A 15,918-nucleotide genomic window follows, 5' to 3' on the forward strand; every position below is an offset into this window, starting at 1 on the left:
ACATAAATACACAAAATTTAAAAACCCGATAAAATCAAATTAAACTTTTTGGCCCAGACAAATTAAAATACCCCAATAATTTAAAAACAGATTAAAATTTACATATTTTAAAAAGGGAAGAGATCAGGCCAAGCCCGCTTGATGGAATAAAAAGGTCTTCACAGCACGGCGGAAGGAACGCAGATCCGGGATCCTCCGTATCTCAGGGGGGAGCTCATTCCAGATGGTAGGTGCCCCCACAGAGAAGGCTCTCCCCCTAGGGGCCGCCAGTCGACACTGTTTGGCTGACGGCACCCGGAGGAGTCCCTCTCTATGAGAGCGTACTGGCCGGTGGGAGGCTATTGGTGGTAGTAGGCGGTCCCGTAAATAACCAGGTCCTAAGCCATGGAGCGCTTTAAAGGTGGTAACCAAAACCTTGAAGCGCACCCGGAAGACCACCGGGAGCCAGTGCAGCTCGCGCAGGAGAGGTGTTACATGGGAGCGCCATGTCGCTCCCATTACCACCCGCGCGGCTGCACTCTGCGCCAGTTGGAGCCTCCGGGTGCTCCTCAAGGGGAGCCCCATGTAGAGAGCATTACAATAGTCCAGATGGGAGGTGACGAGGGCATGAGTGACCGTGCGTAACGAGTCCCGATCCAGAAAGGGACGCAACTGGCGAATCAGGCGGACCTGATAAAAAATCCTCCTGGTCACGGCCGTCAAATGCTCTTCTAAAGACAGCCGTGAATCCAGGAGGACGCCCAAGTTGCGAGCCCTCTCCGTGGGGGCCAATGATTCGCCCCCAATAGTCAGTGATGGCGTCAACTGGCTATATCGGGATGTCGGAAACCACAGCCACTCGGTCTTGGATGGGTTGAGCCTGAGCCTGTTCCTCCCCATCCAGATCCGTATGGCCTCCAGGCACCGGGACATCACTTCAAGGGCATCGTTGGGGTGATCCGGGGTGGAGATGTACAGCTGGGTGTCATCAGCGTACTGATGGTACTCCACCCCGAAACCACGGATGATCTCGCCCAGCGGCTTCACATAAATGTTGAACAGGAGAGGTGAAATGGCTATTCGTCTAACCAGTTGGTCAGGCAATATATAAACTATCAATACATGTTTGTCAAAAAGATATTATATTGCTTTAAGACTGTATTGCATCATCCTGTATCCTGATTGGCTAATGTACTTAAGGGGAAGCCTGAATCATGGTTAGAGAACACTACACCATTTTATCTGCTTATTTGCTGTTACTCTCTACTTGGTCTCTCTGCATGATCACTGTTTGATCATTGCTACTTGTAGTTTTCTACTATTTATTGAATGTTTTAATACTGAACTTGTTCCTGTTTGAAACTCAAGAAGAACTGTTTTATCGTGTAATGACAACAACTGGTAAGAAGACTTTGTACTTGGAATATCCCTGAATTGATATTTTAACTATCGCCTTATCTGTGTATGACTTGGATTGTTTTTGGACTTTGCTTTACTTTTTCCTAAAAGTAAAAGACTACCACAACTCAGTGTTTCAGTATGTTAACTGTGATTATTCATAAACACTCTCAGCTGTTTTCATGTGCATACTCAAGGGGTACTCTGCTCAATAACCCATAACATTGGTTATGAGCCAAGAATATCCTTAACAGCTGCGTCCCAAGGTCATGCAATCCCCTTTTCTGACCTTCTGACGAGCAAAATCAACGGGGAAGCCAGCTTCACTTAACAGCTATGCTACTGACTTATCAACCGCCGTGATTCACTTAACGGCGGCAGAAAAGGTCGTTTAAAAAGGACAAAACGCACTTAGCAAATGTCTCACTTCACGAACAGATATTTTGGGCTCAGTTGTGGTCGTAAATAGAGGACTATCTGTATTCAGCTCCTCTGAATACAGACAGGAATCTCCCAGCTCATGTTTGTTCTGCTTAGCCGGGAATTACCTCTCGGTGAAAAGAACCACCAAATCTTCTTTATCTGCATATGCTTCCAAAGCTGATTTCAAAAGACGGACCTTCTGTCCGCCTGCTGTTCTCTGGTCCTCTCGGTCATGCCATTCTTCGCCAAGTCCCAGAACCTGGATGGATCAAAGGCGATTTTAACTTTGACAAAGTTTCAAACCACTTTGTTAGTGCTTGTTCCCTCTAAACTGAACTGAAGGGAACTAGAATAGAATAGAATAGAATAGAATAGAATAGAATAGAATAGAATAGAATAGAATAGAGGAATGAAGAATAGAATAGAATAGAATAGAATAGAATAGAATAGAATAGAATAGAATAGAATAGAATAGAATAGAATAGAAAATATGGAATGGAATGGAATGGAATAGAATAGAAAATATGGAATGGAATGGAATGGAATGGAATGGAATGGAATGGAATGGAATGGAATAGAATAGAATAGAATAGAATAGAATAGAATAGAATAGAATAGAATAGAATAGAATAGAATAGAATAGAAAATATGGAATGGAATGGAATGGAATAGAATAGAAAATATGAAATGGAATGGAATGGAATGGAATGGAATGGAATAGAATAGAATAGAATAGAATAGAATAGAATAGAATAGAATAGAATAGAATAGAATAGAATAGTGGAATGAAGAATAGAATAGAAGAGCCTTGGTAGTACAGTGGTTTAAAACACCCTATTATTAACACAGCTGCCTGCAATTACTGCAGGTTTGAATCTTACCAGGCTCAAGGTTGACTCAGCCTTCCATCCTTTCTAAGGTAGGTTAAATGAGGACCCAGTTTGTGGGGGAAATAAGCTGACTTTGTATAAATATACAAAAGGATGAAGGCTATTGCTTAACGTATTGTAAGCCGCCCTGAGTCTCCGGAGAAGGGTGACATATAAATCAAATTAAAAAAAAAAAGCATAGAATAAATAGAATCGAATCGAATCGAATCGAATCAAATCGAATCAAATCGAATAGAAAATATGGAATGGAATGGAATGGAATGGAATGGAATGGAATAGAATAGAATAGAATAGAATAGAATAGAAAATATGGAATGGAATGGAATAGAATAGAAAATACGGAATGGAATGCAATGGAATGGAATGGAATAGAATAGAAAATATGGAATGGAATGGAATGGAATGGAATAGAAGAGAAGAGGAGAGGAGAGGAGAGGAGAGGAGAGAAGAGAAGAGAAGAGAAGAGAAGAGAAGAGAAGAGAAGAGAAGAGAAGAGAAGAGAAGAGAAGAGAAGAGAAGAGAAGAGAAGAGAAGAGGAGTTGGAAGGGACCTTGGAGGTCTTCTAGTCCAACCCCCTGCTTAGGCAGGAAACCCTCCACCACTTCAGACAAATGGTTATCCAACATCTTCTTAAAAACTTCCAGTGTTGGAGCATTCACAACTTCTGGAGGCAAGTTGTTCCACGGATTAATTGTTCTCCCTGTCAGGAAATTTCTCCTTAATTCTAAATTGCTTCTCTCCTTGATTAGTTTCCATCTGTTGCTTCTTGTCCTGCCTTCGGCTGCTTTGGAGAATAGCTTGACTCCCTCTTCTTTGGGGCAGCCCCTGAGAGATTGGAACACTGCTATCATGTCTCCCCTGGTCCTTCTTTTCATTAAACTAGACATCCCCAGTTCCTGCAACCGTTCTTCATGTGTTTTAGCCTCCAGTCCCCTAATCCTCTTTCTTGCTCTTGTCTGCACTCTTTCTAGAGTCTCAGCATCCTTTTTACAACATGGCGACCAAAACTGGATACAGAATTCCAGCTGTGGCCTTACAACTAACAACATCTTGTTTAGCGAATGACTTTCACTGTGCTGGGAGGGGTTTTTTTTTACACAGACATTTACAGTCTGAACTATAAGATTCCGAAATATGATATTAACCCACTTAATAAGTTTGTGCTTTGAGGTACAATAAAGAAAGAAAAATAATTAGCAGCTAAGAGCTGTCGAAACAATTAACATCACAAGAAACTCATGGACCGACATTAAGAAATTATGCAGTATATTCTGCCTGGTTTTTGCCCCATGCTTTTCCAAAGGGTGGGTTTTAAAATTCGAGGAAATGCAGGGAGTTCTGAATTAAGAATTGGATTTTGTCTCGAAACAACCTGGGATCTTTATTCCAATTAGTCATTTGCACTACCTTGAGATTATAGTTAAAAACCTGGGCTGAACTTCTGAAACGTTTGAAGCCTTCCGTCTCCTTGGTGGCCACAGCGAAGACCAATAAATTATCTGGATGGATGAAAAAAAAAAAAAGAATCAGACATACATCCCCCCAATTATCCTCAATTGCTACAAATTCCCACATTCCCCAATCACTGCAACTTTTTTTTTTTTTAAACGCATTCTCATGAGACGCAACTTAGTTCTAAGACCCAGGCTGCGAATGGAAAGATTCCCAGATTTATTTCGTAGACTTTCCCCATTTCTTGGGTGGGGGAAAAAATTTGTGAACTGGGAAAGAGACAGTCTGGGGAAAAAATAAATCTCGCCTCTTTTTTTAATGAACAAATAGCTCAGCCTCCAAACAATATTTCCCCACCGCCCCTCTCCCTAAATATTGACATTTTTCCAACACCCACGTACGTGTGGGACGTGAGTTTAAATGAGTCGGAAATGGGTGCCCGAATTTCGCCTGAATCCTTCTCTCCCAGCATGTTCACATGTCACAAAACCGGCCTGGGATTGATAAGCAAATAAGCAAAGCAGCTGAAATGTAATTTATTATAATCCCTCTCGGGTTTTTTCTGGCATGGCAGGGGAAAACGGCATGCCGAAAACTTTTCAGAAATATGGGAGGGCAAGCCTTCATTCACAAGAGCTTGTTCGGATGCCTTCAGGCCTGTGTGAAATACACAAACTGCTGGGAAACTTCTTGCAAACCTCACATCAAAAGCATGCCAGAAGGGCAATTCCTAACCCTGTTTGAGAAAGAGAAAGTTTATATCCTGATTTATATCCAGAGAAGGGAAGGGATTAGATCCTGATTTATATCGTGCTGCTTGCAGAAGATTCCCCCCCCCCCCGTAAATGATGAAAGGATCGAGGCTATTTGATTTGCCATGACCCACCGCAATCGAGCGAGACAGATTGGACCGGAAAAATTCATCTGGACCTCAGGAAAAGGTTGACACTTTTGAATAAAATCTGTTTGCCTGAAAAGAGGCTCCTCCTGATTTCTTGCTACTAGAGATTTAAGAAAGACTTGCCAAACTGAGCAAGAACGCACAACTTAGGATAGTTTTTTAAAAGAACTATTTTTTTGAGAGAAAAAGAAGGGGGGAAAAAAAGCAGAAAGGGAGATTTTTTTTAAAAAAAACACAAGATTGGGATGTGCCGAGCGAGCCAATGAAATATCTGTGACGATCACAAACCAGCCCAAGTGAAATTGGACCAGTAAGGCATCCTGATTCTCATCTTTTCTCCTTCCCAAGGGGAAAAAAGCTCCCTCGGAGGATTTTGGAGAAAGAAAAACTTCTAAGCCAGTTTTCCCCCAAACTTTTCAAAACCACCAACGAGTGATGGGGATGGCTGCCGAGAGCGCACTGCAAGAAATTTGGTTGTGCACAAACACAACGGCTCACACACACACACACACACACACATTCCTTGGCTTACCGTCCTCTGCTGCGTGGCTCTCACCCTCCAGGGACGTTAGGAAAAGTAAAAGGAGCAGGAGGGATGATGGGGACATGGTGTGGGTAGACTTCGAGGAGGGGATCCCACTTTGCGAAGCCAGCTGTTGGGAGAAAGGCTTGGAGGCTTTGCTTGGGAAGGAAGCCCCTCCTTGCCAGCCGGTGGGGGGGGCGGTTTGATGTGCCACGCAATGAACACGCCTCCCCCCCCCAAGTTTGGGGAGGAAGGGAGGGAAGCAGGCCTCCTCCTCCTCTTCCCTCTGCTCGTCTCTCAGCCAACTCAGGAAGCTCAAACTGCCCAAGGAGCTGCTGATCCAGTTCTACAGAGGAATGATTGAGTTTTGCCATCTGCACCTCTATAACTCTCTGGTTTGGATCTGCAACCCAACAAGACAGACGCAGACTTCAGAGGATCATTAGAACTGCAGAAAAAACAACGGCTACCAACCTGCCTTCCATGGAGGACCTGTATACTGCATGAGTCAAAAAGAGGGCTGGGAAAATATCTACAGACCCCTCACATCCTGGACATAAACTGTTTCAACTCCTACCCTCAAAATGACGCTATAGAGTACTGCACACCAGAACAACTAGACACAAGGACAGTTTTTTCTTATTCTCTTCTATTCTCTTCTTCTCTTCTCTTCTTATTCTATTCTGTTCCCTATTCTTCCTATTCTATTCTATTCTTATTCTATTCTATTCTATTCTATTCTATTCTTTTTCTATTCTATTCTATTCCCTATTCTTCCTATTCTATTCTATTCTATTCTTATTCTATTCTGTTCCCTATTCTTCTTATTCTATTCTATTCTATTCTATTCCCTATTCTTATTCTATTCTGTTCCCTATTCTTATTTTATTCTGTTCCCTATTCTTATTCTATTCTATTCTTATTCTATTCTGTTCCCTATTCTTCCTATTCTATTCTATTCTATTCTATTCTTATTCTATTCTGTTCCCTATTCTTCTTATTCTCTTCTATTCTCTTCTTCTCTTCTCTTCTCTTCTTATTCTATTCTGTTCCCTATTCTTCCTATTCTATTCTATTCTATTCTATTCTTATTCTATTCTATTCCCTATTCTTCTTATTCTATTCTATTCTATTCTTATTCTATTCTATTCCCTATTCTTATTCTATTCTGTTCCCTATTCTTCTTATTTTATTCTGTTCCCTATTCTTCTTATTCTATTCTATTCTATTCTTATTCTATTCTATTCCCTATTCTTATTCTATTCTGTTCCCTATTCTTCTTATTTTATTCTGTTCCCTATTCTTATTCTATTCTGTTCCCTATTCTTTCTATTCTATTCTATTCTATTCTATTCTATTCTATTCTATTCTATTCTATTCTATTCTTATTCTATTCTGTTCCCTATTCTTCTTATTCTCTTCTATTCTCTTCTTCTCTTCTCTTCTTATTCTCTTCTGTTCCCTATTCTTCTTCTTCTATTCCATTCTTATTCTATTCCCTATTCTTCTTATTCTATTCTTATTCTATTCTATTCCCTATTCTTATTCTATTCTGTTCCCTATTCTTATTCTGTTCCCTATTCTTCTTATTCTATTCTATTCTTCTTTTTCTATTCTATTCTATTCCCTATTCTTCCTATTCTATTCTATTCTATTCTGTTCTATTCTGTAGAGAGGAAGGCAGAGAAAAAAAAAGAGGAACAAAATCAGCACAGGTTACCACAACCAAGTCCCAAAGAAAAGCGTTGGGAAAGCAGGGAGGTTAAGATCATGCCAGGGTAAGAGCTGAAATCAGGAGGGGTTTTTCTCCTCCCCTGCCTTTTAAAATGGGGTGCATGGCAGAGGCTCAAGAGATCTCCCGCTGCCAATACAGAGCCCTCTGCAGAGGCTCAGAGGCTCTGTGCCTTCCAGGAAAGCCTCGGGAGAAGAGGAGCGCCCTGCAGAGGCTCAAGAGATCTTTTGCTGCCAATAAAAAAGCACTCTGTAGAATCTCAAGAGACCCAGTGCCTAGAATGAAGTGCTCTGCAGAGGCTTGGAGATCTGCTGCTGCCAGTAAAGAGCACTTTGCACAGGCTCAGAGACCCTGTGTGCCTAGACGAAAGCCCTTAAGAGCAGTTCTCTGCAGAGGCTCAGAGATCTCCCGCTGGCAATAAAGAGCACTCTGCACAAACTCAGAGACCCTGTATGCCTAGGACGAAAGCTCTTAAGAGCAACTCTCTGCAGAGGGTCAGAAATCTCCTGCTGATGATAAAGAGCACTCAGTACAGGCGCAGGAACCCTGCGAGCCTTCAAGGAAAGCCTTGGGAGAAGGGGAGCACTCTGCAGAGACTCAGAGATCTCCCACTGGCAATAAAGAGCCCTCTGCACAGGCTCAGGAACCCTGTGAGCCAATACAGAGCACTCTGCACAGGCTCAGAGACCCTGTGTGCCTAAGACGAAAGCCCTTAAGAGCAGCTCTCTGCAGAGGCTCAGAGATCTCCTGTTGATGATAAAGAGCTCTCTGTATAAGATCAGAGACCCTGTGCCTTCAAGGAAAGCCTTGGGAGAAGAGGAGCGCCTTGCAGAGGCTCAGAGATTTTTTGCTACCAATAAAAAAGCACTCTGTAGAATCTCAGAGACCCTGTGTGCCTAGACAAAAGCCCTTAAGAGCAGCTCTCTGCACAGGCTCAGAGATCTCCTACTGCCTATAAAGAGCACTCTGCACAGGCTCCGAGATCTCTTACTGCCTATAAAGAGCACTCTGCACAGGCTCCGAGATCTCTTACTGCCTATAAAGAGCACTCTGCACAGGCTCCGAGATCTGCTGCTGCCAATAAAGAGCACTCTGTAGAATCTCAGAGACACTATGAACCTAGACAAAAGCCCTGAAGAGCAGCTCTCTGCAGAAGCTCAGAGATCTCCTACTGCCTATAAAGAGCCCTCTGCACAGGCTCAGGAACCCTGTGAGCCAATACAGAGCACTCTGCACAGGCTCAGAGACCCCGTGTGCCTCAGACGAAAGCCCTGAAGAGAAGGCGCGCTCTCTTGCCTACGCCCAGGGCCTTCTCTTCCCAGCGGGGGCGCTCTGCGGATGCTGAGAGGCCGCCTTCCCCGCCGCCAGGGGAGCCCCTCGGCCTCGGGACGCTCCGAGCCGGCAAGAAGAGCAGCAGAAACGGCAGCAGGAGGAGAAGGAGGAGCCGCCGCCGCCAACGCCCCGCCCGGGACCGCCCCAGACGGGGGGGAGAGAAGAAGAAGAAGCCGAAGCGGCGGAAGGAGAAGCGGAAGGCCGGGCAAACTAGGCCGCAACGAAGCCGGGGACTCGCGTAGCCGCCGCCGCCGCCGCCATGAGCTAGCGCGCCCGCCCCGATGTGGCTGCAGCAGCGGCTGAAGGGCCTGCCGGGGCTGCTGTCCAGCAGCTGGGCGCGGCGCCTGCTGGCCCTGCTGGCTTTCCTGCTGGCCGCCTCCTGGTACTTGGGAGGCGCCTGGCCTGGCCTCCTGCTCCGCCTGAGGCCCGGGGGAGCCTCGGGAGGAGCTGCGGGGCTTTGCCTGCAGGCCGAAACCCGGGCTTGGAGGAAAGGAGAAGCCCGGCTGCTGGGGGAAGGCCCTGGCCAGGGTCCCCCGGGGCTGGTGGGCAACGGGCACCTGCTGCTGGATGCCCAGGCCAACCGCCTTTGGGTGGCCCCCAAGGGGGGCCCGGCTTGGCCCACCGACTACGGACCCTTGGCCCAGCTGCGGGGTCCGGCCGGGGCCGACAGCGAGGCGTCGGCGTCCGCTTTGCTGCCCAAGGAAGGAACCTGGCGGAAAGTCCGTTGCATCCAGTCCGGGATTTCCGCCGGGTCATGCGTGACCGTCCGAGAGGAGCTGCTGGCCCACCGTGGACGCCCCCACCTCTACTTGCAACGCCTGTCGGTGGACAACCCCACCGACCGTCTGGTGGCATTAGAAGTGACCGGTCCGGCTTCATCGTCGTCGTCGTCCTCTTCTTCTTCTTTCTCCGGCCGTTCTTTCGCCACCAGTTTAGAGAAAGCGGGCGACCGTCAGTTCTTCCTGTCATCGGGCCGGGCCTTGCAACCTGCCGGAGAGAAGTTGGTGTTGGTCGTGGTGGCGGCTAAGAAGCTGGTCAGCCGGGTGCAGGTGGCACCCAAGTCGCGCTTCGAGGAGACGTTGGTGTCGGTGGTGCTGAGCTCGGAGCCCATCGAGGCCGCCCAGCTGGACGAGACCTTCGGGCGGCTGCGGGAAGCGGCCAAGAGGGAGATGATGGAGGTGCTGCCCTTGCGGACCGAGGAGCTGGTCCAGGAACACCGGCGGGCGTGGGACGAACTCTTCATCTCAGGTGCGGGGACACACCACACCGGCTTGGAATCTGCGAGCGACCGGCCGTAGGGCGATGCCAGCTTCGGACATGGACGGTGCCGTTGAGTGTGGCATTCTGAGAAATGTGCCTTTTGGTGCTTGGTACCAACCAGGTGGTACAAAAATGGACGTTTCAAAGCTAGACAGGTATCCTCTGGCATAAGGGTCTCCAACCTTGGCAGCTTTTAAGACTTGTGGACTTCAACTCCCAGTATTCTTCAGCCAGCTCTGAAGTCCTCAAGTTGCCAAAGTTGGAGACGCCCCCCCCCCCGCTCCGGTGGTCCTACAAGCTTGCTTGGGGCTATAGAGGGGGGCCTGAAATGTACCACAAAACCTGTAATTGACTCGAGATTTCTTAATTCAAATTAGAATAGAGCTGGAGAATGGAGCTCAAGCAAGAGACGGTTGTCCCAAAGGGCCCCCCCCTTTTTTAAATTTTATTTTACAAAAGGCAATTGGACTTTCTTGGGTTTTTTTCTTGAAAACATTTCCCTTCTCACCTAAGAAGCTTCTTCAGTTCTGAAGAAGAACCGAAGAAGCTTCTTGGGTGAGAAGCAAAACATTTTCAAGGAAAAAAAAAAAGAAAAGATAAAAAGTCCAGTTGCCTTTTGGAAAAAAAAAGCCCTTTTGGGACTTAATCAGACTATAGCTGGAAGGGATCTTGGAGGTCTAATCCAATCCCTTGCTCAAGCGAGAGACTCTATACCAGATCAGACGAGTGACTGTCCAGTCTCTTCTTTAAAAAAAAAAAACCCAGTGATGGAGCACCCACAACTTCTGGTGGCAAGCTGTTCCACTGGTTAATTGTCCTCACTGTCATGACATTTCTGCTTTAATTCCAGGTTGCTTCTCTTCTGGATTAGTTTCCCTCCACTGTTTCTTGCCTGGCCTTCTGGTTCTTTGGAAAATAAATCCATGACACCTTTATGATACCTCTCCCAATGAGATGGTTTCTTGGTAAAGGCAATATTTAGGAAGTCTGCAAAAATCAGCAAGTTCTGCCTGCCTTAGCAGCAGTTGGAGCGATGGAGATTTTTTGTTTCTGGGGATAGAAATCATGACATTTTCTCCCCCCCAAAATAGTAGTATCTGGACTACGGTATCATCTTCTTCTTCTTCTTCTTCTTCTTCTTCTTCTTCTTCTTCTTCTTCTTCTTCTTCTTCTTCTTCTTCTTCTTCTTCTTCTTCTTCTTCTTCTTCTTCTTCTTCTTCTTCTTCTTCTTCTTCTTCTTCTTCTTCCTCTTCCTCTTCCTCTTCCTCTTCCTCTTCTTCTTCCTCTTCTCTTCTTCTTATTTATTTATTTATTTATTTATTATTATAACATAAAATGACATTACAAGACATACTATATATATACATATACATATACATATACATATACATATATATATATATATACTCTCTTAACAGCTGTTTCATGATGATCTTCTAATATTTACATTTTCTCCCTTTCCCTTTATATTATTCCAGTTTCTTCTTATCCCCTTTCTTTTAATTACAGTGTATTTATTAAGACCCCTATTAACTTTATATTTTCTATACATTGACATATTATTCATTCTTTCCTTTTTTACATTTCACCCCTATTTTTCTTCTCTGTTATTCCTATTCCTATTCTCCAGCCATTTATACCATTTGTGCCAGATTATATAACATTCCATATCCTCTTTTTCTTCAAGCTCGTTTGTTAATTTATCCATCTCGGCGCACTCTAAGATTTTTTTTATCAACTCTTCTTCTGTTGGTATATTTTCTTTTTTCCAATTGTGTGTGTTATACTATACAGGCAGCTGTTATGATGTGTAAGATCAAATATTTTATTTCCTTGGTGTATTTTTCCGTAAATATCCCTAATAAGAATGTCCCTGGTTTTCCGCTCATAGGTGGTTCTGTTATTTTCTCTAGCCATTCTTTAATTTTAGCCCAGAACTTCTTTGCAGCTGGACATGTCCACCACAGGTGGTAGTATGTTCCGTTGGGCTACGGTATCTTCTGTGTTTAGGAAGGAAAGATCAATTCAAAGTCCTGCGTCTCCAGGGCCAGAATATATATTATTCTCCAAACAGGTTCACTTCATCCCCTGCCCAAAAATCCCAACAGCTAAGGCATTAGCTAAAATGTTCCTGGTTCATATCTACGGCCTCCATTATCCCCATAGAATAAATCCCCATAGATTATAATTTTTTTTCTTTATATACATCTTCTTTTCAACATTTTCACATCAGTAATCCATATTTATACATGTTCTCTTTCTTATCTTAATATATCTTTTATACATACATTTCTAGTATATCATATATACATACCGTTATAATATATTCTATTCATCTAAATATTTTATTTACATTTAATGTAAACAGGTACCTAATTTCCTTTCCACAATTTTTATATCTTCCCATTTGTTTCCATATTCCTCCACCTAATTTAACCATTGTTTAGTTTTCTTTTGTCCCCCCACTTTTCCCCCCCTTTCTCCTCCAACCATTTATACCATTTCTCCCAGACTAAGTAATATTCTATTTCATCTTTTTCTTGTATCTCCTTTGTGAGTTTATCCATTTCCGCACGCTCCATAATTTTTCTAATCACCTTGTCTTCTGATGGTATGTCATTGTTTTTCCAGAATTGGGCGAAAACTATTCGTGCTGCTGTCCTTATGTGAATGATTAAGTATCTTATTTCTTTTTCATATGACCCGGTAATTTATTCCCAGTAGGAAAGTTTCTGGCCTCATTTCTATTTGTTGATTTATAATTTCTTCTATCTGTGTTTTAATTATTTGCCAAAATTGTTTTGCCTTATGGCAGGACCACCACATGTGAGAATAAGTTCCTTTTTGGTGTTTACATTTCCAACATAGCGGGGAGGTATTTGGGAACATCTTTGCCAATCTGGCAGGTGGGAGATGCCACCTATAAAACATTATATATATATATTGTCTTTATAGGGAGATTATAATTTCTTATAATCAGAATTACTCATGGAAAAATACGACGGTGGTTGTTAAAGGCCTGAGCAAGCGTGGCGTATACAGCTAGCCTTCGACTTACAAGTTACAACTGAGCTAAAATTTCTCTTGCTCGGTGAGACAGTTGTTAAGTTTGAGTTTGGCCCTGTTTTACACCCTTTTTTGCCGTAGCTGCTAAGCAAATCGCTGCGGTTATTAAGTGAGCAACAGGGTGGGTTAAGTGAATACAGCTTTCCCCGTTGACTTCGTTTGTCTGAAGGTCGCAAGGAATTTGTCTTTGGTACATACGCTCTCAGTGTACATAAATGTGGGAAATGGTCATATTTCGCTTCTTTTCAGTGCCGTTGTTAACTTTGAACGGTCGCTAAACAAACTGTCATAAGTCGAGGAACTAACTGGTACAGGTCATGTGAAGGTTTCTCGCTTCTCAGAGAAGTAGGGAGAAGGTAGAGAAACTCCCTTGCTATGTAACTGTACATGAGAATTTAATGGTGGGCTTTTATTATTATCGAAGACTTATTATCTTATTGATGGGACGCGGTGGCTCAGTGGCTAGGATGCTGAGCTTGTTGATCGAAAGGTCGGCAGTTCGGCGGTTCAAATCCCTAGCGCTGCGTAACTGGGTGAGCTCCCGTGACTTGTCCCAGCTTCTGCCAACCTAGCAGCTCGAAAGCACGTAAAAAATGCAAGTAGAAAAATAGGGACCACCTTTGGTGGGGAGGTCACAGCGTTCCGTGCGCCTTTGGCGTTGAGTCATGCCGGCCACATGACCACAGAGACGTCTTCGGACAGCGCTGGCTCTTCAGCTTTGAAACGGAGATGAGCACTGCCCCCTAGAGTCGGGAACGACTAGCACACATGCGCGAGGGGAACCTTTACCTTTTTATTATCTTATTATCCAAGGCCGTTTATTCCATTTATCCGTTTATTATTCCTTTCAGGTGTGGAAATGCGCAAGATCACCGACGCTCACACCCCCTCCAGCGACACCGTCAACCTGACGCTCTACTTCGTCCTATCCACCACCCCAGCTCCCCTCCTGGACCCCCACCACAGCCCCGAAGAGAAGGAGAAAATGGAAGCCACTCTGAACTATGCCGACCACTGCTTCAGCGGCCACGCCACCATGCACGCCGAGAACCTGTGGCCTGGGCAACTGTCCACCGTCCTGCAAGTCTTGCAGCTCTCTAACCTGTGGAAGCTGACGTTGCAGAAACGCGGTTGCAAAGGGCTGGTGGCCGCCGGGGCCCACGGCCTCATGCAAGGGATGGTGCTCAGCTTCGGCGGGCTGCAGTTCACCGAAAACCACCTGCAGTTCCAATCCGACCCGGAAGTCCTTCAGAACAGCTACGCCTTGCGGGGGATCCATTACAACAAGGACCTGATCAACCTCGCGGTGTTGCTGGACGCCGACGGCAAGCCCTTCCTGCACGTCTCCGTCAAGTTCCAGGACAAGCCGGTGAAGCTGTACGCCTGCGAGGGCGGCTGCTCCAACGACCCCGTGGAGCTGACCTCCCAGGTGCACGGCCACACCTTCCCCGTCATGGTGACCCAGCCCATCACGCCTCTGCTGTACATCTCCACCGATCTGGTGCACCTGCAGGACCTCCGCCACACCCTTCACCTCAAGGCCATCTTGGCTCATGAAGAACACATGGCCAAGCGGTACCCGGGCCTCCCCTTCCTCTTCTGGTTCAGCGTGGCCTCTCTCATCACCCTCTTCCATCTCTTCCTCTTCAAGCTCATTTACAACGAGTACTGCGGGCCCGGGGCCAAACCTCTCTTCCGGAGCAAGGTCTAGGGACGGCTGAAGTAGGGCCCCGGCTTCCTGGGATGGAGGAGTGGGGGGCTCAGCTTCTTCTCCCTGACATCAGCCCTGGACGCAGCCCGGGAGACCTGTAGGAGCCGAGAGCATCTTCGGAAGAAGGCAGCCTTTCTGCATTGTGTGTATGTGTGTGTGTGTTTGCACACCTGTGGGCCCCCGTCTCTACTTAACATGTTTGCCTTTATGGAAGATTGAGCTCTCGAAGGAGGGAGTGTTGTGGGGTACAGGGGAGAGGCTGACGAAGAGGCGGGTTTAAAAATAAAGGTTCTTCTCCCAAATGATTCGGGGTTCTGTAAATTGTAGTCATCTCGGGTCTGTCGGGGTGCTTGCTCCCCAAAAGGGTTGATGGGGAAGCCTGGTTTAGGGGGTGCTGGGGCTGGCGCACCCCAAGGGTTAAGCAGTGTGTTCCCTCACTTGGACGAGTACCCCCGAAATGAACCAGGATGAAGGCGTGGGGGGGGATGCTTCCGGGGAGGGTTGGGAAGCTTGTCACGAGCGATCTGACGGGACCCCAAAATGCAGTTTTATGCGGAGTAAAAATCAAACCTTAGCTGGCATCTATCTCTCTCCCTCTCTCTCTCTCTCTCCCTTCCTCCTCTCTTTCCCCCTCCTTCCCCTCCCCCTCCCTCTCTCTCCCCTCCCTCCCTCTCCCTCCCCCTCTCTCTCCCCCTCCCTCTCTCTCTCCCTCCCTCTCTCTTCCCTCCCTCCCTCTGCCTCCGTCTCTCTCCCCCTCCTTTCTCTCTTTCCCGCTCCCTCTCTCTCCCCCTCCCTCTCTCCCTCCCTCTCTCCCTCCAGTATATCTAGGCTTAGCTATTCAGCTGAAGAGCAGAGATGGGGGAAGCGCAAAGATTACCCAGCCCAACTGGAATGGACGCAGGGACAGAATTCTGGGCCTTTGGTCACAGGTGGGGGAACGGCCTCCCCTCTGACCTGAAAAAAAAAAAGTTTTAAAAACAGGGCAGGGAGTCCGTCGGAGCTGCTTTACGCTAAAACTTTGGCAAATGAGAGCAGCGTGGACATTTTGTGGGAAAGAGACCCCCTGGTCTATATAATGCGTGCATATTTACTGGAATCCGTTTTTTTTCCCCTGGTTCCTTTTGGCTTTTCCCCTCCCTTAAATTTGGCTGCTGCCTATTCAGTTATTCAGAATATATATATATAAATCTTGCGGGCTCCTGGATTGGAGCTGAAAGGCAAAAGGGATGCAGTATGCTCCCACATGCTGGG

General features: G+C 45.9%; 2 protein-coding genes across 2 annotated transcripts in view; one reads left to right on the forward strand and one right to left on the reverse strand.

The window, feature by feature from the left end:
- The window catches only part of PLOD1 (procollagen-lysine,2-oxoglutarate 5-dioxygenase 1), a 39,071-nt gene extending 33,002 nt beyond the window's left edge, over positions 1–6,069 (reverse strand). The window contains exons 1-3 of the mRNA XM_060685275.2: positions 5,576–6,069; positions 4,098–4,189; positions 1,926–2,059 (exon numbers count right to left, since the gene is read on the reverse strand). Of these exons, the coding sequence (XP_060541258.2) occupies positions 1,926–2,059; positions 4,098–4,189; positions 5,576–5,651 (302 nt within the window). The 5' untranslated portion in view covers positions 5,652–6,069. The remainder of the gene's footprint in view (positions 1–1,925; positions 2,060–4,097; positions 4,190–5,575) is intronic.
- A 2,318-nt stretch (positions 6,070–8,387) lies between these two features.
- On the forward strand, positions 8,388–14,969 carry KIAA2013 (KIAA2013 ortholog). The gene is made up of 2 exons (XM_034407745.3): positions 8,388–9,878; positions 13,808–14,969. Exons 1-2 carry the CDS (start codon positions 8,912–8,914, stop codon positions 14,665–14,667), a joined length of 1,827 nt encoding a protein of 608 aa, XP_034263636.2. The 5' UTR covers positions 8,388–8,911; the 3' UTR covers positions 14,668–14,969.
- The last annotated feature ends 949 nt before the right edge of the window (positions 14,970–15,918 follow it).

Source organism: Pantherophis guttatus, chromosome 15, assembly GCF_059756535.1.
Source record: "Pantherophis guttatus breed Tessera chromosome 15, ASM5975653v1, whole genome shotgun sequence".
Classification (NCBI taxonomy): domain Eukaryota; kingdom Metazoa; phylum Chordata; class Lepidosauria; order Squamata; family Colubridae; genus Pantherophis; species Pantherophis guttatus.

Bases quoted from the DNA above. Each gene is read 5' to 3' on its own strand.
- KIAA2013 (XM_034407745.3), top strand. From the start codon at position 8,912: ATGTGGCTGCAGCAGCGGCTGAAGGGCCTGCCGGGGCTGCTGTCCAGC. The intron at 9,879-13,807 runs GTGCGGGGACAC...TATTCCTTTCAG, and splicing joins GGACGAACTCTTCATCTCAG to GTGTGGAAATGCGCAAGATC.